The sequence below is a fragment of the Dipodomys spectabilis genome, unplaced genomic scaffold, assembly GCF_019054845.1.
Source record: "Dipodomys spectabilis isolate Male_0828 unplaced genomic scaffold, ASM1905484v1 ptg000018l, whole genome shotgun sequence".
NCBI lineage: Eukaryota > Metazoa > Chordata > Mammalia > Rodentia > Heteromyidae > Dipodomys > Dipodomys spectabilis.
Window position 1 is genome coordinate 23072322 of NW_024870695.1, and position 23705 is coordinate 23096026.

At 44.1% G+C, this 23705-nt stretch overlaps 1 protein-coding gene and 1 long non-coding RNA gene across 5 annotated transcripts in view; one reads left to right on the plus strand and one right to left on the minus strand.

Annotated features, from left to right (window-relative positions):
- The window catches only part of Slc39a11 (solute carrier family 39 member 11), a 324266-nt gene that overhangs the window by 86264 nt on the left and 214297 nt on the right, over positions 1–23705 (plus strand). For all 4 annotated transcript variants that reach the window (XM_042672865.1, XM_042672859.1, XM_042672878.1 and 1 more), the window contains one exon: positions 485–643. In XM_042672865.1, the coding sequence (XP_042528799.1) occupies positions 485–643 (159 nt within the window). The remainder of the gene's footprint in view (positions 1–484; positions 644–23705) is intronic.
- On the minus strand, positions 563–8085 carry LOC122102282. Its single transcript, XR_006146479.1, has 4 exons — positions 8074–8085; positions 7011–7013; positions 1254–1259; positions 563–653 (listed from the first exon to the last, which is right to left on the minus strand). It is a non-coding gene; the product is annotated as an uncharacterized LOC122102282 (long non-coding RNA).

The window sequence follows — 23705 nt, forward strand, 5'->3', positions numbered from 1 at the left end:
AGTGATGAGCAATTTGTTTTGGAAGCATTCAGTTAGAACAGGATTTCTCAATGCCGTTATTGACACTGGGGGCTAGGGAATTCTTTGTTTCTGTGCTGTGCATAGAATACCAGCACTTTACCCCTACTCACCAGATGCTCCTACTACTGTGCCCTTATTATGACAATTGGAAAAAGTCTCCAGATACTGCCTTGGGTGCAAAATTTCTGCAAGTTGAGAAACATTGGGCCAGAGGCTAGATGATGGCAAACTGGATTCCCTCATCCCAGGTCAACTCTATCCTGTCCTGAATTGGGTTTTTACCACTGTAGTTCCAGGAGAAATATTAATTCTGGGGTCACCTGCTTGGTTGGGTAGTTTCTATGCCTGAGATTAAACACCTGTGAAACTACAGAGTGCTTTGAACCACAGAGAGCAGCTGAGGCCCCCAGAGGGAAGACTTCAGGCTGATTTAATGGTCTGTTGCTGGCTGTGCCTTTTGCAGGTCATGTTGGCAGCTTCCTATTGGTCTCTGCTGGCCCCAGCAGTGGAAATGGCCACATCCTCAGGGAACTTCGGTGCCTTTGCCTTCTTCCCCGTGGCTATTGGCTTTACCCTCGGTGCTGCTTTCGTATACTCAGTGGACCTCCTGATGCCTCACCTGGTGAGTATTGCTGTCTTCTAGTTATCTAGCCCTGTGCGATATTAATTTCTATTCAAGCTTGAGACATGCCTTCATGCTGCATTAGCCAGTAGAGTCTACACAGGTAATGAGGCATGAAAGGGATCTTGGTACTATGATTTGTCATCCCCTTACTTACATTTCAGTAAGTTCAGAATTTGAATGTCAGATACCATTACAAACCCAGATGTTGTGCTGGGTGGCCCCGGATAGATGTCTATGAGGGCAGAGCTAGAGTGGGGGAAAGGAGAGGCAGGTCTTGATCCTGGCCCTGGCCCTTGGTGAGCCTGTGATATCATCAGAGAGATAACCACACACCTGCCTGTATAGATAGGCCCATGGGAGGGTGAGGATGGAAAGCCCTGGCAGCAAGGGCTCAGGGTTTGATCTCACATCTGCTATGTACTTGTTCCATCTCTTTGCTCCAATTTCCCACTGAGGGGCTATAAAGTGGGGGAAAAAAGATTAAAAAGGTACCAACATTGGAGGTAAGCTAGAGATTTTAGGTATTTTGTTTTTCCAAAATTAGGCCAACAAGTTGGGAGTGGATGAGCATGTAATTGCTCCTAGAGAAGCCTGGCACAAACTGCACTGCAGCCTGAAGGTTGTAATGGCTGAGCAGAGCAAGCCAAGGCCAGGCCATGTGTGGCAGCCACAGGCCATGGCTAAAGCCCATTAACAGAGTACACTGCTACTGTTGGCAGAGGAGAAGGGGTGATGCCAGTGACACTGTGGGGCCGGCATGTCCAGTTTCCCCAGGTACTTCTCCCCAGTAAGTCCTGGAGCTGGTGCTTGATCCCCCAGAAAGTGAACAGGTACAGGAAGAGTTACGTGGGGGAGCTTGAGGTAAAAAACCATTTCCTCACTCAATCCCGGGGAAGTAGGAAGGATTCTCCTGCCTCCCTCTTCTCTTTCTTCTTTCTTACTTTGTTAGATAGGATAATTTCCCTATGTATCCCTCACTAGTCCTGTCTTTCAGGTGCTGAGAATATAGGCCATGCCCACCTCCTTTTTTCTTTCTTGTATTAAATTCCTGGCTGGGGGAAGAGAAAGAAGACTTCCTAAGATCTTAGTTTTTGGACAGTGAGGTGAATGAGAAACGAGTTGCTCATAGGGGTGAAGCACTATCCTTTGGCCCTGGTAGTTGGATGTGAAGGTTGGATGGACAGTTGTGATGCTGGCCTGAGGAAACACCCTCTGTCTTTTATCTCCTCTCCCTCCACCCCCATTGAAAGCTTGAATGGCCTTGAATATTCTGCTCTCAGGACATTCAGGTCCTTGTTGAATGTAGCTATGCGGTGCGACTTCTGAGATTCTCATAGTGAGCTACCTTATCCTGTTTTTTTTTTTTTTTTGCCAGTCCTAGGCCCTGTCCCTAAGCTTCTTTTGCTCAAGGCTAGCACTCTACCACTTGAGCCACAGCACCACTTCTGGCCTTCTCTGTATATGTGGTACTAAGGAATCAAACCTAGGGCTTCATGCATGCTAGGCAAGTACTCTGCCACTAAGCCACATTCTCAGCCCCAGTCCACCAAGCTGTAGATAAATCAGCTTCTGGAGAATATCTACTTGCCCTGGCATAAAGACCTTGTCATCAGAAGGCTTGAGCCCCACAATAGTGGATAGAAGTTCTGGCTTATCCCCTCTGTCTAGCCTCCTGCTAAGTCCCGTTCTGTCTCCTCACCAAGGCCTGGCCTGCCTGAGTACCTGAGCCATTCTTGGTGAGGGCAATTTGCAGTCATGATGTGGCCTTACTCTTGGGACTGGGGGCAGGGTGGTAGAGGTGTCAGACCTGTGTCAGGTGTATTTGCACAGCTGCTGAATAGAGGGGCTTTCTCTGAGCCGTGTAAATAGTTAGCAGCCAATTTGTACTGCTCAGTGTTTTTTTTTTTTAACCTTTTGATTCATATTTGTTTTAATATATGGAGAAGCTCCCAGTGGTGGGCCCTAAGTAGATAATCAAGATCAGGGTTGGGGCAAGGGCTCAGAAAGAGCCGTCACAGCAATTAGTGCTCAGACCCCTGTTGATTGTCAGAAAAGTCAGTGAACATCTGTTCTAGGACATTGGGAAAGAAATTAATTCTCACCATTAATATGAGAGGGTGAAATTATTTCAGAAGGCCTTCCAAATAGATGGGCTTTATATCTAATTGTTACATTCCCTGAATACAAGTGTTGTCAGAAGAGTCGCTCTTGGAAAAAAGTCTGTTGACCTTCACTCTGATGCCAACTAAAGGTTTACCTTGGTGTCACTATTAATTTGGTTACCAATGTGGAAAGAGCGGCAGCTTGGATCTTTAAGATGCTTTGATTTAGAGACATCTAAGTTAATGGGCTTTGATCTGGAGTCCATGTGGTTGATTCCAGCATTGATTGAGAATTCACTTTTGAAATGTTTGCTGCTCTGGGAATTTACAAACCAGCAGCTTGTGAGGCTGTGGGAAGTTGTGTGGGCAAATTCAACCTGAGATCCATCCAACCCTCCAATTCATTCACCTTATACAAAGATCACCGGACAGCAGATGGCCCCAGAGCAGGGTGAGGTGGGTGGGTATGGAGTCATTGTCTAAAGCTGTGTTTAGGGGGCTTTTGTCCTTTAGGACTGGCTCATGGATAAAGGGAGGCCTGTCTGCAGAAAAGTCCCAGCATTCCTTTCTTCTAGTTTTTATTTATTTTATTTATTTACTTTCTTCCAGTTTTTAAGAACTTTTTTGTGTCAATACTGCGGCTTGAACTGAGGGCCAGTGTGTTCTCCCTTAGCCTTAGCCTTTTCCCTTAAGGCTGGCATTCTACCCCTTGAGCACAGCTCCGCTACCATTTCTTTTGTGTGTGTGTTTTTTTTTTTTGGTTGTTAATTGGAGATGAGAATCTCTTGGACTTTTCTGTACAGGCTGGCTTTGAACTGCGATCTTCTGATCTTAGCTTCCTGAGTAGCTAGGATTACAGATGTGAGCCACCAGTACCTGGTGAGCATACCTTTTTGTTTCCTGGACAACAGGGCGAAAGGAAGTGAGTCTCTGTATTATTTCACCTGAAGGAACAAGCACATGAGAAATGTGGTTTAAAGCATCTACATCATGGGCCCAACTTGAACTGTCACCATTCATCCATAGGTCCAGTGCTGGACCTCAGAGCTGCTGATCTTAGTTATAGATTCAGGAACTGTAGGGCAGGAAGACTCTGGGGTTGGCAGGAAGGAAATAGTTAATACATGCCTGTGTTCTTTAGCTGCATTTCTGTTCAGTCAGCTTTACAGATTTATTTGTCTCCCTGTTGGAGTTGAAGCAAAATATTGCTCATGAAAAGGGTTTTACTCATCATGACCTGTCAGGTCAAAGCCCAGGTTGTTTTGTTAACTTCAGATATATCAAGTCGCTCCCCAAATTGGATTTTTATTTCTGTTTATTTGTCTAGGAATAAAGGAGAGAAGGCTCATGCAGTAACAGTTAATGGGAAGTGAACAGAGCTGTCTTCATAGCGGCTTTGCTAAATGTTACCTTAATGAAGGAGGAAAGCTGGGACATGGGTTAGGAGGTACAGCTAAGCCTGGGAATAGGTCTGATGAGGGACCATTCTTAGCCCTGGGGTCATGGAATGAGCATAAAACGGGGGCTTTTTGGGTGCCTGTGATCTTTATAGTTTATCTGTGGGAAGTTCAGGAGTGCTGTAGGTAGGGGTTTTAAGCAGTGATATTTCTACTGGGTTGTGATTCTAGGCTCATGTCATTGTTTGCAACCATACAGGTGTCACATCAAAGCAATACAGAAATCTTACTCTAGAATATTAAAAAAATTTTTTACATGAAATTATCTTCCATTTCCCCCTCATCTTCCCAGACCACACATTTACTGCCATCATCAATTGAGTGAAATATTTTTTCCAGACTCATCACTTCAGTGGGTATATTTTTCCAGTCCAGTCTAATCCTTTCTCCTTTTCTTTATTATTATTATTATTATTATCATCATCATTATTTTAAGTTAAAGAAAACTAGTTTTAGACAGGTGTAGTGGCACATGCTTATCATCTCAGCTATTCAGGAGGTAGAGGTAGGAGGATCTTGGTTTGAGGCCATCCTGGGCAAATAGGCTCTTATCTGAAAAACAAACTAAAAAGAGAACTGAGAGCATGGCTTAAGCAGTATAGTAGTGCTTGGAGCTCTGAGTTCAGTCCTTAGTACTACAAAGATAGTGAGAGTGAGAGCAAGAGCCAGTGAGCAAGAGAGAGGCAGTAAACTGATGATGTTATATCCTTTAATATTGAAGATTAAACACTTGCCTTTTTTTTTTTTTTTGTCAAGTAGGCTTTGAATGCACTTTCTGATGACAGGAGCCCTGCTGATTCCATTGAGCATGAAGCATTTCCAGCCACCAGAGAGTGACACCAACAGAGGTTCTGTGCCTATTCAAAGTCCTGTGTATCCATTGGGTGAAGTCTACACCAAAACTATCTCCTTGGCCTTCACAATTGCCATGAGCACATGTTTATATTTGTTCCCAGTTGGAATGGGTCTGTGGGTTCTTTTGTGTGATACTTCTGCATTTAAGATAGTTTTACGGCAGCAAGTGTTAGCATATTCCTGTGAGTCCAGCTATTTGGGAGGTAGAGATGGGAAGGTTTGTGGTTTGAGGGTAGCTTCGGTGAACAAAGATGATGAGATCCCTATCTCCACTAATACACCGGAAGTGGAAGCGTGTACTTGTCATTCCAGCTATAGTGGAAGGCGTAAGTAGGAGGATTGTGGCCTGATGTCCTGGGAAAGAGTTATGGGAGTCTTTCTATATGAAATAAAACTAAAGCAAAAAGAAGCTGAGGGTTTGGCTCAAGTGGAAGAGTGCCTGCCTAGCAAGCATGAGGTCTAGAGTTCAAACCTCAGTACCGCCAAAAACTTCTTAGGAAAAAACTTTTTTATCTTGTGGCTTGAACTCAGCCTGGGTGCTGTCCCTGAGATTTTTTTTTTCTCACAGCTTGTACTCTACCGATTGAGCCATAGCTCTACTTCAGTTTTTTTGGTAGTTAATTGGAGATAAGAATCTCATAGACTTCCTTACAGACTTTCCTGCCCAGGCTGACTTTGAACTGTGACCCTCAGATCTCAGCCTCTCGAGTAGCTAGGATTACAGGCGTGAGCCACCGGTGCCTGGTTCTGAAAAAAAATTTTTTTTTAATGTGCAGTACTAATGTTTGCCTGGCATCCTCTCATCTTGGTGTGGTTTGTATAGCCCTCTCCTTTTCTTTTCTTTTTTTCTTTTTTCTTTAGTCGGTCCTGGGGCTTGAACACTGGGCCTGAGTGCTGTCCCTCAGCTCTTCAGCTCAAGGCTAGCACTCTACCACTTGAACTACAGCGCCACTTCCAGTTTTCTGGTGGTTTATTGGAGATAAGAGTTTCACAGACTTTCCTGCTGGGGCTGGCTTTGAACCTCGATCCTCAGATCTCAGCCTCCTGAGTAGCTAGGATTACAGGCGTGAGCCACTGGTATCTGGCAGCCCTCTCCTTTTCTGACACTGTGCTTCACATGTGTATGTTTGCACATCTGGAATGGAAGTTTGTATTGTGTTTTCTAAAAATCACATGGTAAAACACTGTCTATGTTGGTGCTACTTGCTGCTTTTGGTAGATTTGGCAGATTTCTTCCTCTGAGATATGTGCTCCTCCATCCTTCCCTTCCCTTTCTTGGTGTTTCACACCAAGTGAAATCCCAAGAGACTGCAGTGGGGAGGGGAGATGGTGGGTGCCCTCCATTGCCTGGTGCTTAGTCCTGCCTAGGGACAGAGGCTTCTGGGCCTAGAGGAGGTCAGCAGGCAGCCAATTAACTTGTCGCCAACCTCGTTAACATAGCGGAGGCCCAGGCAGGTTCGGTTTCTGTTGGCACTTGTTGCAATGGCTAAGGAGATAGTTTTGGTGTATATTTGAATGAATGGATGTACAGGATTTTGGATAGGCACTGAACTTCTGCTGGCGTCACTCTCTGGTGGCTGGAACTACTTCAAGGAACCATATAAGGACCACAGTTTGGAAGTGACAATTTCAAGGAGTCATCCTATTTCTTCCCTGGTGAGGTGTTTGCATTGTTCACATGTATTTGATTTTCTCCATCTTTAATATTCATTATTTTTGTTGATGATAGAATATGGAGGAGGGGGATGAGAGAGAGAGTGGGAGAGGGAGGGGAAGGAGAGGAAAAGAGAATGATATATATGTCCATATGTCTGTTTTCTTTTTTGTTGGTTCTACTTAAAACTTAACATGTATCATTTGTTAAAGACCCTAAACAAGTTGGGTACAGTGACAGAGGACTGTAATCCCAGCACTCATAGGCAAAGGCAGGAGAATGGTGAGTTTGAGGACAGACTGGGCTATACAAAAAAAAAAAGAAGAAGAAGAAGGAAGAAAGGAGATAGGCAGGAAAGAGAGAGAGGGAGGAAGAGGGAGATGAGAGAGACAGACAGACACACAGACACAGACACACACACAGATAGAGAAGGGAGAAATTACAAAGCTCCCATAATACAGAACAAAAAGAGAATTGCTTGCCTTGTCCCCTGGAGTCTGTAGATGAGCCTGATTCCTCTAGATAAGGCCGTCGAGTGTTACGTGGCAGCTGGACATTGGTCTTCCATGTCAGTTTTAGTGTCTTGCTCTTGCTCTTGTGTTTTGTGGAGGTTTGAGATGCTCAATTCTACCCCATCCTGTAAGGTGCACCCTGGCCTGACTCTTCATTGATGCTTGGCTGGGCTGCCCCTGCCATACAAGCAGGATCTACCTGGTAAGGACGAGGTTGAGCCCTCAGCAGGCTGTGTGTATGGAGTAGATGGGCAGACCCAGCACACAGAGAGGGGTGATTTTGCATTCATGCCTCTGGCTTAACCTGTCAGCACAGCTGGGTTTTTTGGTCGCTGCTGTCACTCGCAGGTGGGGCTGAAGCAGTCCACCGTATTTCCCCCGCCGTTCTGGAGGTTGGAAGACCAAAACCCAGTATGACAGGGCTGGTTCCCATGTCTCTCTCCTGGGATGCTCCCCAGGGCTTCCACATAAATTTGTGGAATGGCAGTTTCTCTGCCATGTGTGGTAGGTACTAAGGTGGAGCGATGATGGGGTAGGTGTCATTGCTCTGTGGATGTTTTTGGTCTTTGGAGACTGGCAGGGCAGGTACTGTATATTCTTTCTTTTTTTTTTTTTGTGCTGGGTGCTCTCACTTGGCTTTTTCAGTCAAGTCTGGTTTTCTCCCACCTGAACCACACTTACACTTCAGCTTTTTGCTGGTTAATTAGAGTCTCATGGACTTTCCTGCCCAAGTTGGCTTTGAATTGTCAACAGATCTCAGTCTCCCGAGTAGCTAGGACTAAAGGTATGAGCCACTGGCTCCTTGCAGAACACTGTATGTTCTGAATGAGAGCCAGTGGTTGGCTACAGACCCTCACACCTGATGCTGGACTGCCACAAGGGACAAGGCATGTTGGCAACTCCACAGCATTAATTAATGCTCCATTCTGAGCAGAGTGAACCTGTGGGCTTGTGGCGGTGGAGGCTGCGGCTTGTGCATCCTGGTGGGGTGTTTGCAGAAAGGTTTCTAGTTCACCAGGCTTCACAGCCCAAGGGGAGCTCTGAGGCTCTCCTGAATCACACAGGATGCTTCACTGCTTGTGTGAGGGATATAGTGGAGGGGGTTTCCTGACACCTGAAGCTGTAGCCCCTTTACAGGCGATGCTTAGAGAGAATGGGCATCCTGCTGACTTGGGCATCTACTGTCAGGCGCACATAGCAGCCAAGGCAGGGTTTTTTTTTTTTTTTTTTTTTTTTTTTGCCCTTAGAGTCTTCTATTGCTTCCTGTGGCTTCTGGAAGATGCCCAGATATGGTTTGAGTCCTTTTAGCAGGCAGAGGGCTAAAGAGGGTTAAGGTTACATCCTTGGTATAGTTCACATGGGCGTGCACACTCATTTGTGCATACATACTCATGTGCATAAATGGACATGAATCCCCCTGTGCACATGACTGGCATCCATGATGTCTGCCCATGGTCCATGCATCTTGTTGTATAGGGTGGAAGCGCCCACAGAGGGCACAGGAGTATCTGTGTGCAGGTTGACAGCAGTGGCTCTCCGAGAAGCTGGCACATGGGCCTGGGCTTCAGCTAGACCAGTGAGCAGTTCTGCCTATGACATGGTGGGGCTGAGCCTTTGGCTCCTGGGATGCAGCTGGTGCTGAACAGCTGATAGGCAGGGATTCTAGACAGCTGCTTTGGGGTTCATTGTCAAGGATGGCTGAACAGTGCCAACAAGTCCAGGTTCCCCCAGGTTCTTTTTGGACTTCACTGTCTTCCTTCAGAAATATGATCCAGGTAAATCAACAGGGCAGATGCTACCTGAGCAGGTTCCTGCTGTCAGAGTCAGCAGTAACAAAATACCATAGACTGAGGGCCTTGAACAGGCTGTATCCAGGTTCCAGTCGGTTGCGTTGTGTGTGAAGGCCCTTTACCTGTCTTCTCAATATGTCTGCATATGGGAGAAGTTAGGGGGGAGGGCAGGAGAGAGAAAGGAGAGAGGAGGGATGAAAAGCCACTATCAAGCTAACTCTCAGGGGTGTCTTCTCATCCAGACAATGATATAAACTGGAGTATCTCCTGTAACTTACTCTTTCCTGAGCCATTCCCAGTGACACTGTGCTCAGGGGTGTGGAAATGCTAACAGTTTGTACCACCCTCATTAGAGAATGTGAGGGATGGAGTTGGGAGAGGTGGGGGAAGAACAGTGGAAGGGGTGACATTGATCCAGCTGCATTGTGCCACAAACTGACCTGTTGAAACCCTTTTGTACACCTTCTAAAAATGTTAATAAAAAGAATGTGAGAACTTCTCTTCTGCAGTCTTCAGGACATTAATGCTCTGGGACACTTCCCGCTGGTTTCCTCAGCAGAACTCTGGATGGCAGCTTTTGTCTGTGTCCCTTCACATCTTTGGTCTCTCTGAGCCCTGATGTGAACTCCAGCTTCCTTCAAAGTGTCTCCATGGCTCTTCCCTGTCTCATACTTTTAGTCTATTTGTCTTTGCATTGAATAAACAACATTTTGTTGATTTCTCTAGTCTGACCTCAGTCCTTTAATTAGAACATTAGTCAGTTTACATTTCACATATTTATTGTTAGAATTTGATGCCTACCACCTTACTGTTGTTGTTGTTTTCTTTGTTTTGGTCAGTCATGGGGCTTGAACTCTGGGCTTGGGCACTGTCTCTGCGCTTTTCAGCTCAAGGTGAGCACTCTACAGCTTGAGCCACAGCGCCACTTCTGGTTTTGTAGTGGTTTATTGGAGATAAGAGTCTCATGGACTTTCCTGCTCAGGCTGGCTTTGAACCTCGATCCTCAGATCTCAGCCTCCTGTGTAGCTAGGACTACAGGCATGAGCCACTGGCATCCGCCTACACCTTACTGTTTTTTGTTTCCACTTAACCTTTTTGGATTTTTGCTGTATAGTTGTTGCTACTCAGGGTGTTGTTTTATACTTGCTTCCTGGTGTCTTTTGGCTTAATCAAATTATTTTCAGTAATGCACTCTAATGTCTCTACAGGCTTTAAAACTGTATGCATTATATTTTGAGTGGCTCCTGTAGGGATTACAGTATTCTGTTCCCCCCCCCTTTTTTTTCTTTCCTTTTTCTCCTTTCCTTCTCCCTCCTTCCTTTCTCTCCCTCCCTCTCTCCCTTCTTCCTTTCTTTTCTCTCCCCCCTCCCCTGCCATTTTCCTGTTTCTTTTCATGTCTACTAATTTTTTATTGTGTGCTAGGCATGGAGATTGCTTTGTTGTTGAGAATCTGGATTTTGTTGTTTTTCCTCAAGGTGTTGCTATGGTTACGGCAGACAGTTAATATGCTGGTGGTGTCTCTTGATTCTACCTTAAGCTTTGTTGCAATGGGTATAGAAGCCATATTCCTCTGGTTATTTGTTCCTGGTGTATCAAATTTACAACCAAATGAAAACAGCCTGAATTTTAGGAAAGCAATGTTATTTTCTTATCTCATTCTTCTTGTCTTCTGGGATTCCAATCACACATGCCTGTCTGAAGGGTTAATAATGTTCCTTCAATCACAGGAATTCTCCTTATATTTCTCTCTCTGTCTCTGTCTCTCTTTGTCACTGTTGGGGTTTGATCTGAAGGCTCTACTTACTGGGCAGATGCTCTGCTTCCTGGGCTAGATCTCTTGCTCTATTCCTCTTTTATTCTGTGTGTTCTTATTTGAAAATAGCTTTTGATTGGTCACTGGGAACACTAGCCATTTGTTTGAAATGTCTAGTTCATTATTAAGGAAATTGAAGAGATTATTTAATTTTTAATTTTTTTAATTGTAAAGATGCTGTACAGAGGGGTTACGTTACATGAGTAAGGTAATGAGTACATTTCTTGTGGAGCATTGTTACCCCCCTGCTTTGTTTTTCTCCTACTACCCCTTTCCTCCTCCACCTTTCCTAGACCTCCCCCTCCCCTGAAGTTGTAAAGTTCATTTCCAACTTAGTGTCTTGTGAGTCTCATTGTTGCAGTGGGTCATCCTGTGTCCTTATTTCAGCATTTTGTTATTCCCTTTCCCTTCTCCAAATTAGATAAATATATATACAAGATGCAGGGTACCAAAATCAAATACAGCGACAACAGGAGATATGCCCTAGGGGGACGAACATACAAAAGAAACAAAAGAAAATCATGTAGTACATTAAAAACAACAGGAAAGAAAAACCTCTTGTGCCATATCTTGGTGTTCATTTCACTTAGCATTATCTTGTATGGTCATATATATGTAGCTTTTGAGCTTTCCTGCTCATCTGATAAAATTATCCTAGACATATACTAATTATTAGATTATAAGGGAAAGCATGGGACCTATATTTCTTTGGGTCTGGCTTACTTCACTTAGGGTCTTACTATGTAACCCAGACTGGCCTTGAACTCATGATCTTTTTGCCTCTGCCTCTTATGTGGTTAGATTGTAGGTCTGTGCAAGTAGACCTGTCTAGATTTCATTTTAGGTAAACAATTTTCAGTTATAGAATTTGTTAGTTCCTTTTTTTGTGCTGTTATCTGACCTGCACATTTATTGTGTTTTCTTTTTTTTCCCCCTTCAATACTTAAACTTATGTAATAGCTAGTGTCAGCTCCTAGCCTGTTAGGTAATCTCTGCTAACACACCACTCTCTCTCTCTCTCTCTCTCTCTCTCTCTTTCAAACACACATACACACAGTTTTAGTATAAACTAGTTTGTTGAGAAGTCTTCTCAAAGAATGGTTCTTGTTATCATAGTATGGCAGGTCCCTTCCCTTTAGCCCTTTTGTTTTAAATCCTGATTGTGGATCATATTTTTTGGCTTTGCATGTCTTAATTTTTTGTTGCCTGTTGGACATTGTCTATGCCATTTTGATGAGAGTTTGGGTTTTGTCATCTTCTTCAAAGAGTTTTGGACTTGATTCTCACAGTTTATTTACCACCCAGAGTTGGTATTAGGGTTTGCTGATGGGTACCGCATCTTATCTAAGGGACTGGGGTGAGCAGCACCATCTCTTCACTGGGAATTTCGACATAGTCTAGCACAGGTGACCTGTGGGATCTCCCTTGAGCTCAGAGTCCCCCTCTTCCAGGGTCTGTAGCAGCTTTCTGTACAGGTTTTTGTTTTTGTTTATGTTTTTTTTTTTTTTTACAGAATTTTTTGTCCTCTGCTCTGCCTTCTCTGCAAATCCCAGCTGTCTCAACACTCTTGAATTGGAGTCTCTTCCTGTGACTGCTTCATTATTTATGTCACAGTTTGCAGTGTGCCACCACATAGCGTGCTCAGGTGAACGCAATGTGTCCTTGTGCATTTCCTTCTTATGATAATCACAGTCCCTCATGGCCTGTATCCAGTTCTTCTGAAGAGTTGCTTCATATAGTTTACCCAGTTTTATAGTGGTTTCTTAGTACTCCATGAGACAGAAACAGGAAGGCACAGTGTAATTAATTTGCAACATTTGCTGATTTTTTGCAAGTGCTCTTGGCCTCACAGGTTTCCCCTGTCCCCTTTTCTTGACTCCCTTGGCCTTTCAAATGAAAGTGGAAGGTCGTTTTAAGAAAGAAGCTAGATGTATTTCTGAGCAGAAGTTTCTGTATTTCTTTTTGCAGTGTTAATAACAGTTTCTCAAGTTTTCTGCATTCTCTCTGCACGCTCTTCTTTTTTAAGGCTTTAATTAGCAGGCATTCGAGTAGGGAGCTGGAGTCTCTTGATCCTGATGTTTAATGGAGTGTTTTCTCCTTGGATAGCGGGAATCGGGGATAATTGGATGATGGCTGGGACACTGGCTGATTCAGAAAAAATAGCTGAAGGCTGACACTCTGGGGAAGGTGACTAGATTTAGCACTGGTTCAAGAATTCTGAAGTATCGCCCAAGCTGCCCAGACTCATCTCAGTTTCAAGGAAATGCTTACATTTGGAAAATCACCTTTTTGTAACAATGCAATTAAGTAGGCCTTGAGAGCTTCTGCGTGCATTAGAATGATGTGCTCTTTTTTTAAAACAAACAAACAAAAAACACACACTGTTTTTTTGAAGCGCTACACCCTGAAAGTCTCACTTTGGGGAACTGGAGTAGAATCAGAGATCTGTATTTTTTAACCAAGTGCTCCTGAAGATTTGATGTTGGTAGCCTGTGAAATCTTGCTTTCAGCAACGATTTAATGGACTTTTATGATAGTTTACATGGAAAAAATTGTAGCTGTTGTTGTGTTTACTGTTTATTGTGTTGTCAGAAGAGCACATAGGCGCAGTTGTCACCCTGTTGGTGTGTGGCATCAACAGTAAAACTTACTGGAGAGGTCTTGACCTCCCTGGGTCTGCAGATATGCAGATGATGGCGCTCAAGCTGACACCGACTATTGGTATGGTGCAGAAGGTAAGGGACAAAGGCTGACGGGTGAGTTAAGAGGTAAGGACAGTTTTCTACCCAAAGGCAGTGTGGACAGTGAAGCTTGCCTGGGAAGAAGCCAATGTCTGTCTGGATGGAGAAAAATTGTGCAGAGTAGATCCTAGTTTTCAAAGTTCTGTGGCTTTGAGGTTATGCCACCAGAGGTCAGAAACTGTTCAGAAGGGGCCGAATGATTCTGAGGGAGTAGCATGCGTGTGGACATGCATCTTTTGCATCTGTTGGTGGCACTGTATCTAGGTTGAGATGCCTCAGAGGAGGCTGAGGATGTGAGGCAGAGGGGCTCAGGCAGGATGGTGGCTGGAGAGGCCAGAGAGCTCTCAGCAGGGAGGTTTGGACACTTGAGGATATAGCCAGGAGACTGGCACAAGTGGGCCCTGACCAGAATCAATAGAGATGTGCATCTGGAAGTTCAGATAAGGCCAGGAGTGGGCAGAACTGGGCCTCAGAAGCTGGCCAGACCCTCTGGGATGACATAAGCACCAAGGGCATGTTTGCTCACCCATGTGGCTACCTGAGTGTTTGTTGTTTGGTAATCACAGCAGATTTGTAACCAGGCACCTGTGATGGGTTAGTTGTGTTGAGACAGGCAGTGAAACTGAGTGCCCCACAAGACCAGAAGTGTTGGGTGGACCAAGGTTAGCTGCCCCCTTGAGCTGCAGGGGCCTCTGATGGGACAGACTGAGGCTCCCTAGGAGAGAGTGGTGGATGTGAGGATTCTGGGTTTGTGTGTGTGTGTGTGGGGGGGAGGGGGGCGGGGCGGAGCGGGGTGGGGGGGGCAGAGGAGGCAGCCAGGAACAAACTGTAGGCTGGTGTGGATGGAGAAAGCAATCACAAATACATGGCATGAAGGCTCTGGTGTGGCCTGGATCTGTATTTGTCCAGTCTGAGAAACTGCAGGGGCACTGCTGGGGCTGGAAATGGCCCCACCGGTGCTCAGGCTGCTGACTGTGCCTTCTTCTGTCACTGTGGTGGTGTCCTGATGGCTCCTTGTGTTTTGATCTCCTCAGACATCAGATCCATTGGATGCTATCCTTTACAAGAGGGCCGGCAAACTGCAGTCAGGGGCCACATTAGCTCGACACACTCCTCTTCCTTCATCCCTGGGGTGAATGGGTTCCAGGATCCCTCACCCCGTTATACCCAAATCTGCAAATGTTCAAGCTCCTAATGTAAAATGATGTTGTGTATTTGTAGAAATTCTCCATGTCCTGTTTGCTTTAGCGTATCTTTGCATTGCTCATAATACCTAATGCAATGCAAATGAAACATAAACATTATGCAAATAGTTGTTCTGCTCAGGAAGGGAAAGAATCTATACGTGTCCAGTTCACATTCGACTGTTGTAGGCTGAACATAATGAATTGCAAGCCAACAAGGCATCATGCTCAAATGAGTGCCAGGGAGAGACCGAGAGTCTGCCACAGCATGTATTTGATATAGTGCTTGCTGAGCCACAAATTCATGTTTGGCTTCTCTAGGAATTTTCCTCTGATATTTCTTTATTTATTTACTTAGGCTAGATCTTGCTATAAACCCCAGTTAGCCTCATAGTTGCTGTACATGTAGCCCAATCTGTCTTTGAACGATTTGATCCTCCTGTCCTCAGGCTTCCAAGTGCTAGGATTACAGGCATGCATGACCATGTCTGCTGTTGCTCCTCACCTCATATTTTGGGCCTATAGCTGATGGACTCTGCAAGATGCAGATGTAAGCCATGGATACAGTGAACCCAGGGTAGTTGAGGCAGTCTCCAAGTGTGGACAACACTTTACTGTTGGGTCATTTACAGACCCTGTCATCCAAGTTATTGTCCTTAAGACCCAGAGTATCTTTGTCAGCTTTTGAGTCTGATCAGGTTTCTGACTTAAACTCCTCCTAGAATTTTGATAACCCTCTGTTAGTGTTGTTTCATGGTGTGCATGAATTACCACTCCCTCTGCCCTGCTTCTTCCACTGTAGCGCCATCCCTCTTTCTCCTCACCCTGCTCAGCTCTCTCCACAATGTCCAGTGTCCTTCTTTTCCTTCAGCCTATGCAGCAGCTGTCCCCTCTGCCTGGGACACTGTCCACTTTGCCTAGGATGCTATCTCCTCTGCCTGGGACGCTATCTCCTCTGTCTGGGATGCTGTCCCCAGTTGTATTTTGTTAGACTCTCCTGCAGGGTTTGGCTTCTTGTTCTTGGCCCATGACTAGTTCTATTTGGAAGTCTCTCCCCCTGCTGCTCCTTCTCTTCTTGTGCTGTCAGTACCCCTGTGCTGTGCCTGTGCATCAGATCATATGCAGTCTGAAGGTAGGTTAGGGGTACTCTCAGGTCTCCACTGGTCTCCACTGTGTCTTGCCTCCCAGCTAAGTATCTGGCACATAGCATATGATCTGGAAGTGTTGAATAAATGAATGAATGAATGAGGGTATGAATGGGGATGTTTAGATAAATGAGATTGCCTTTATGAAAATTCCTCCACCCAGCTGGTAAGTAGAAAGTGCATTACCCACCTGAGTTGTTTTCTGGAAGCTGACTCCTGCCCTTTGAGATTGACAGCTTTTCAGTATGCAAACTGGAGACTCAGATAATTAAAGCGGCAGAAGAAATGAAGAAGAACTTAATCTGAGCTTTGAATCTATTCTGTGACTGTTCACACTTTATTTACTTTCATAATTATGTTTGCTTAAGAAGCCGAGACCTGCATTGCCATTTACAATCAGCGTTTGTGAGTGAGGAGGGCAGGGAAGTTGCCTGTGTTGTTGAGAAAAATACTGATGCCGCCCTGCCTCTAGAGGTTCAGAGGCACTGTGTCCAGGGTGGCATTTGGGCATCAGGTGAATAAAAATTTCTACAAGAACTGTTGGCCCTTGGCTGAGGCTGCTGACCACCATAGGGTACTTAGAACTTCCTTTCGTTCAGGTACTGGATTTTAGAAGATGCTAGGTGTTCTGTATTCCATCTCCCTTTTGAGACCAACATCTTCCTATTACAGAGGACTCAGAAAAGAGAGAAAGTGTTGTTCTGCAGGTGATTTATGGTTACTCCTAGGAGGATGAGAGGGAATGGCCTAACTATAGATTGTAAACATTGGGCCACATGCTGGGGAGTTCCTAACAAAATTGGATTCTGGGGTCCTACCCTATACTTAAAGGCTTACAAGTATGTGGGGTGAGGTCCAGGCAACTCCATTTTTGACTTGAGTTGCTCAGGGGTCTCACTGCTCCTTGGAGTAGGACCATGCAGGAGTCCAAAGGGCAGATAGTAGTAGTAGGAGTTGGGAATGTTACAGTGTCTGGGAGCAGGGGAGTACCAAAAATTTGGGAGTGGAAAGAGCTCTAAGGCCCCACCTACCACCTCATGGTCTTTTAAAAATATTTACTTATGAACGTACATATATATTTATTGTGAGCTGGGTATCAGTGGCTCCTAGCTACTTGGGAACCCGAGAAAGAGAGAACTGTAGATTGGAGTCTTCCTGGGCAGAAAAACTCACAACCTAATACCTAAGTGCAATGGCTCATGCCTATAATTCTAACTACTTGGGAGGCTAAGAATGGAAGGACTGTAATTTGGGATTAACTTGGGCAAAAATACAAGACTCTTTCAACTTATTTCTGGATGCGGTGGCATGCACCTGCCAACCCAGCCTGTGGGAGTGGGAGAATCATAGTCCAGGCCCAGCCTAGGCAGAAAAGTCCATGAGCCTCCATCTTCATGGAGGGAAACTGAGCGCAGTGGTGTGTGGCTATTATCCCAGGGATGACAGGTAGTTCAGAGTAGGCAGATCGAGGCTCAGACCTGTGCCCTAGTGGGAAGCGAGACCCTATCCTAAAGATAACTAGGAATAAACAGGGCTAGAAGCATCTCTCAAGTTGTAGAGTGGCAGCCTAGCAAAGCATAGGCTCCTGCTGTCAAATCCCAGTACTGCCACACACAGAGAAAACTCAGACTTTTTATTGAGAAGAAATTGACTTAACAGCAGCCATTTGAAACTGAACAATTCACTTTTCTGCAACTAACACTGCTTGCTGTCTAAATAGCCAGACATTTTCATCATTCCCCCAGAACTCCATGTCCCCATGTTGCTAGTGCATTGTAATGATCTAAACATGTAAAAAGCAGTGATTGCTGTCTAGAAGTGGGAGTGAGACTATGGTAGGGGCTCTTGGTCTACTTGGGGGAGTTAAGGAATGCTTCTTGGAGTTGGTGGATGAATTAAGAGTTAAACTGGGTATTGGTGGCTCATGTTTGTAATCTTGCCTACTCAGGAGGCTGAGATCTAAGGATCGTGGTTCAGAGTCAGCCTGGGCAAGAAAGTCTGTGAGACACTTATTTCTAATTAATTAGCCATAAAAAAGCTGGAAGTGGAGCTCAAATGGTAAAGTGCTGGCCTTGAGCAAAATAGGGACAGTGCTCAGGCCTTGAGTTCAAGCTCTAATATGAACACCTCCCTCACCCCCCCTACACCCCCCAAAATAGTTGTCTTGTTTTTCTTTTTTCTTTTTGGCTGGTCCTAGAGCTTGAACTCTGGACCTGGGCACTGTCCCTGAGTTCCTTTTGCTCAAGGCTAGCACTCTACCACTTGAGCCATAATGCCATTTCTGACTTTTTCTGTGATTCATTGGAGATAAGAGTCTCATGAACTTTCTTGTCTGGGCTGGCTTTGAACCATGATCCTCAGATCCCAGCTTCCTGAGTAGCTACATTTACAGACGCAAAAGAATTAAGTCTTAAGTCAACATTTGCCAGGTGACTGTGCTCGGTGGGAGATGGTGGGGTATGCCTTTCTGGCATATAGGGAACAGCATATAGGAAATTGACTGTGACACAAAGTGTAATCATTAGTTAGCTCTTGCTGTGTAACACTACCACAAAGTCTCTGTGGCACCCCACAACAGGCATTGATTTTCTGGTTATCCACAATTGTCAGTGTGGTCTGTTGGTCTCGACTGCATTAACTGCAGATTTGCAGATAGGCGGCTGGCTCTGTTCCAAGTGTCTGTCCTTGCCCCTATCAGGGTAAGAGTTAAAAGGAAAACCAGAAACAAGCAAGACCTCTTTAAGACCTAGCCACAGAACTGTCATGTAAATCATTGGCTAAACAAGTCATATGGCAGTGCCCAGTGTTGGGATAAGCGTACTCAAAGTGGTGTTGCTTGGGCAAAGGTTCTTTGCAGGTGTCTGTTAATTAAGATGACATCATACTACTAGAGTGTGCCCTAAATCTAATATGATGGATGCCCTTACAAAAAGAGAAAAAGATACTCAAGAACTAAGGACCTAGGGCAGCAGTGAAGATGGAGACAGTTACTGGAGGTACTGGAGTTGTGCTGCCCAAGCCAAGGAATGCCAAAGATTTCTTTGGACCCAGCATGCATTGGGAGCAGCAGAAAGGATTCTGCACTCCCTTTGGAGAGAGGACAGGGCCTGCAGATACCTTGAACTTTGATACCACACCTTTCTGTTGTTTGATGCTACTCACTTTATGGTAACATATTCTGGCAGCTCTGGGAGCTAATAAAATAGGAAAATACACATCCATAGTAGGGCTTTGACTGCAGGAAGAGGGAAGACACCCGGCCGGTTATCCAGCCTGCTCTAGACAGGCAGAGCTTGTCAGGAAGGCTGTGGCATGTATAGGAAAAGTACTAGGATGAGATGGAGGTGTCTGCAGATTTGTGATTGAGATTTAGGGGCAATCGAAGGCCATGTCCCACGTTGAAGGTCAGGTGCAGGCTCTGTAGCCGTTGGGGGAGTGTGGGAATTAAGGTGACACTTAGGGAAGAAAATAAAGGGTAGAGTTGAAAAGTGGGTAAAGAAAACCAATCAATTACCAATGACAAAACAAGAGAAAAATCTAGACTGAATTTTAAAGTTTGGTTTGGGCATGTATGAAATCTTCAACCTAAATCCAGATACCTAGTGCTTTCTGACCTATAGCAGAATTTTATGCATCAACATAAAAGAAAACTCCTTAGGTGATTCTCACTAGTAGCCCACTAATGACGAAGTAAAGCAGCTGATGACATTAAAAAAGAAAATTCTCTCTGACAGAAACCTTATAAAGTGCAATCCAAGTCAGAGCTTATAAGCAGCTATTTGCAATCCATAGAATTGACAAAGGACTGGTATCTGGAATATGTAAAGGTCTCCCACAAATCAATGAGAAAAGGGCAAACCACACTCACTAAAAAATGAGCAGACTACCTGATTAGGAATTTAAGAGGAGGAAATTCTGAAGGGTCCAGGTATACATCGATGTCTAGTCATTAAGGGAGCACAATCTCACCCTTCCCCTATTACATTTGACAAAGGAACATGAAAACATGTTTGACGGTTCCATGTATGGAAATAAGAGGAATTGAGCAAATGGGAACTTAAGTACATTGTGGGAATTCATGTGTATGCAACCATCTTGGTGAGGTATTTGTTAATATATAGTAGGATTGAAGATGTACATATCCATTGAGTAGGTAACTCCAATTTTAGCTCTTGGCTTTTATCCAAATGTTCTTGAAAATGTGCATAAAGAGCCTTGAATGAGAATATTCTTTTTTTTTAATTTTTTAATTTTTTTGGGTCCAGTCGTGGGGCCTGAACTCTGGGCCTGGGCGCTGTCCCTCAGCTCTTCGGCTCAAAGCTAGCACTCTACCATTTGAGCCACAGCACCACTTCCGGCTTTTTTCTTTTTGCTTATGTGGTGCTAGGGAATCGAACCCAGAGCCTCATGCATGCAAGGCAAGCGCTCTACCACTGAGCCATCTTCCCAGCCCTGAATGAGAATATTCTTGATTTTATTATTTCATTTTGGCTACTTTTCATTATCCTTAAGTAATTGACCAAAGTGATTTCAGCTAAGCAAATCAGCTTATAAGCTCCATGCATCTCAGTCATGTCACCCCTATCATCACTTGTCTCCATCTCTTCCACCTCCTCCCATTACCTCAAGTTATGTGGTTCATTTTCACATAATTACATTGAATATACTGATTGAATTTGTCCACCCCATGCCACTTTCTTTTTTTTGGTCAGTTGTGAGGCTTGAACTCAGGGCCTGGGTGTTGCCCCTGAGCATTTTTGTGCTCAAGGTTTGAACCATAGTGCCACTTCCAGTGTTTTTTTATTAATAAGTTTTTTTTATTGTGAAAATACCGTACAGAGGGGTTACAATTACATGAGCAAGGTAATGAGTACATTTCTTATCAAGAATTGTTGCCTTCTCCTTTGTTTCCCCTTCCCATCCCTGCCCTCCCATCCCCCACTTCCAGCTGTTGAGTGATCAATTGGAGATAAGTCTCATGGGAACTTTTCTGCCCAGGCTGGTTTCAAACCTCAGTCCTTAGATCTCAGCCTTCTGAGTAGCTAGGATTATAGGTGTGAGCCACTGGTGTCCGGCAGCCATGCTCTTATAGTGGTGAAAAAATTAGGAATAGACAAAATACTGATCATCAGAAGGGAGAGATATTAAATTGTTAGGGTTCTAAGATGGGATGCTTAACAGGCCAGTCAGTGGCAGCATGCTATCTGTATAAATAATTAGCTACTGTGGATTCAAGTGCTTGTATGTGTGTCTATAGATGTGTCAGGTATATTTTCCTGACATTGTCAGTGCAGAAGCACCGCTGGGAAAGGTATACTTGCTCTTTTCTAGGCACCAAGTAGCTCTTCCTATAGTTCTTTCTATAATACTTTATTTGAAAACCATGTGAATCATATATGGTAAAAGGTTAATTTTTATTAAATCTATGTGAGAAATATATGGATTTCCCTCCTTCTCCTCCCTCCCTCCCTCCCTTCCTTCCTTCTACTGGGGCTTGAACTCAAAAGCTTCATTGTCTGACTTGGCTTTTTTGTTCAAGGCACTCTACCACTTGAGCCATAGCCCCATTTCCATCTTTTTGATGGTTAAGTGGGCATAAGAGTCATGGACTTTTCTGTCTGGACTGGCTTTGAACCTTGATCCTCAATGTAATTATGTGAAAATGAACCACATAACTTGAGGTAATGGGAGGAGGTGGAAGAGATGGAGACAAGTGATGATAGGGGTGACATGACTGAGATGCATGGAGTTTATAAGCTGATTTGCTTAGCTGAAATCACTTTGGTCAATTACTTAATGAAAAGTAGCCAAAATGAAATAATAAAATCAAGAATATTCTCATTCAAGGCTCTTCATGCACATTTTCAAGAACATTTGGATAAAAGCCAAGAGCTAAAATTGGAGTTGCCTGCTCATTGGTTATGTACATCTTCAATCTTACTATATATTAACAAATACCTCACCAAGATGGTTGCATACACATGAATTCCCACAATGTAACTCATCCTCCTGAATAGTGCTAGGATGACCAGCTCCTGGCTCTCATCTGGGTATTATTTCTCTGCATTTCTGAAAGATTTCCTTAAGAAAGAGCCTAAAAACTTACCGACTAACTAAATGACATCATACTGAAGGCGAACTCCTTGGCAGGAGATCAGTGGACTTTTTAAAATATTTTCTTGTAATGGTTATCAAAATCTCTTCCACATTTTGTAGTAACAGGCCCTAGCCTTAAGCAGCCCTGTAACTTATATACCCTAAAAATTTTGTATGTAAGTTTTTTTTAAAGATGAGAGAGAGACAGAGAATGTGTGTGTGTGTGTGTGTGTGTGTGTGTGTGTGTGTGTGTGTGTGTGTCCTGGTATCAAAAAGAAATGTCACTGATATTGTAGCTCACGTCTGTAATCACAGCTACTTGGGAGGTAGAGATTGAGAAGATCAAAGGTTTAAAGTCAACCTTGTGAAAAAGTTAGTGAGACCCCATATCAATCACTTAGCTGGGTATAGTGACTTGCTCCTATTATCTCAGCTATGTATAATGTATAAGCAGGAGACTCATTGTCTAGGCCTACCCTGGGCAAGAACATAAGTCCTTCTTGGAAAAATAACTAAAGGAGGAAAAATAATCTACCTGGAATGTATTCACACCCTTATGCTCGAGTACTTCCTGTTTTCTTCATGGCCTTTTCTTTCTTTCTTTTTTTTTAAAGGGATTCTTGCTACATCTGAGTTTGATACTACTAGTAATCAAGTTGTGTGGATTTGGCAGCCTTTGGGTTTGTGACTTGTTGGGAAGAATTTATTCATAGCAGTCACCGAGGTTTTACACTGGTTTGCATTTCAGTGTTCTAGCTGTACACCAAAGGAGGGCACTTTGCCAGGTCTTACTTTGTCTAGTGAAGTGTGCAACTTATTGCTTGCTCCTGCCATGGATGCTTGTGGCCTTGTGCCTTTCTGTAATGAGATGCTCAGCCATTGACAGCATGACTTGCAAATGGTCTGATAATAAGAGAATTTGCTGTTTTAGGCACTGGGTAATTTAGAATGACTTCTCACTGAAAGGATAAATTCCTCAGCTGATGGAGACAAAAGATTGCTAGAGAGCCTCTTAAAATAACATCCATTTGTTTCTACAAGAGCTAGCGTTAGTCCTTGAATAAGTAAGTGTCAGTAATGAAGTTTGTTCTGACATATATGTGAAGTGTATCTGGAGGACTGTAGTTGGCCAGGGTTCAGATATTGATGGGTCGATGTCCTTGTACCCTGTTCGATGACCTGTTCAGTCATCAGGGTGAATCTTGAAACAGTGGGGACAAAAGCCCTCTTTTGACTCAAAGTCTGGTTTGATGTAAAGTACCTGGGTGAGGATCCATGACAAATTGTCATTCTGAGTTAGCACACTTTCCAAGAACAATGGTCCTTTCTTAGAAGTGGCTGCTCTTTAAAGATTCTATTAGAAAAGGGGAATAAAAAGACAGGACTGAATTGTTTAAAGGTGATCTTTGTCCTTAAGACATATCCTGAGATTCCATGAATGAAAGAATCTGACATAAATGGAATATTTATGTCCTCGCTATTATCTTGTTGGGAGCCATGATGTTAGCCCCAAGCACTGTAGGAGCAAGTTGTACTGTAAGCTTGGTAAAGCCAGGCCATTGCAAATAAAGGGATTAAACAATGAGAGGAAAGGAGATTGCAGAGTCAGGTAAGCTGGGAAGTGGGGCCAAGATTTGCCTGCATGGTGGGTGGCACTCCAGCTCCAGCTGTGCTGAGAGTAGCTGGATGTTTTCTTCCTTGTCCTTTTGG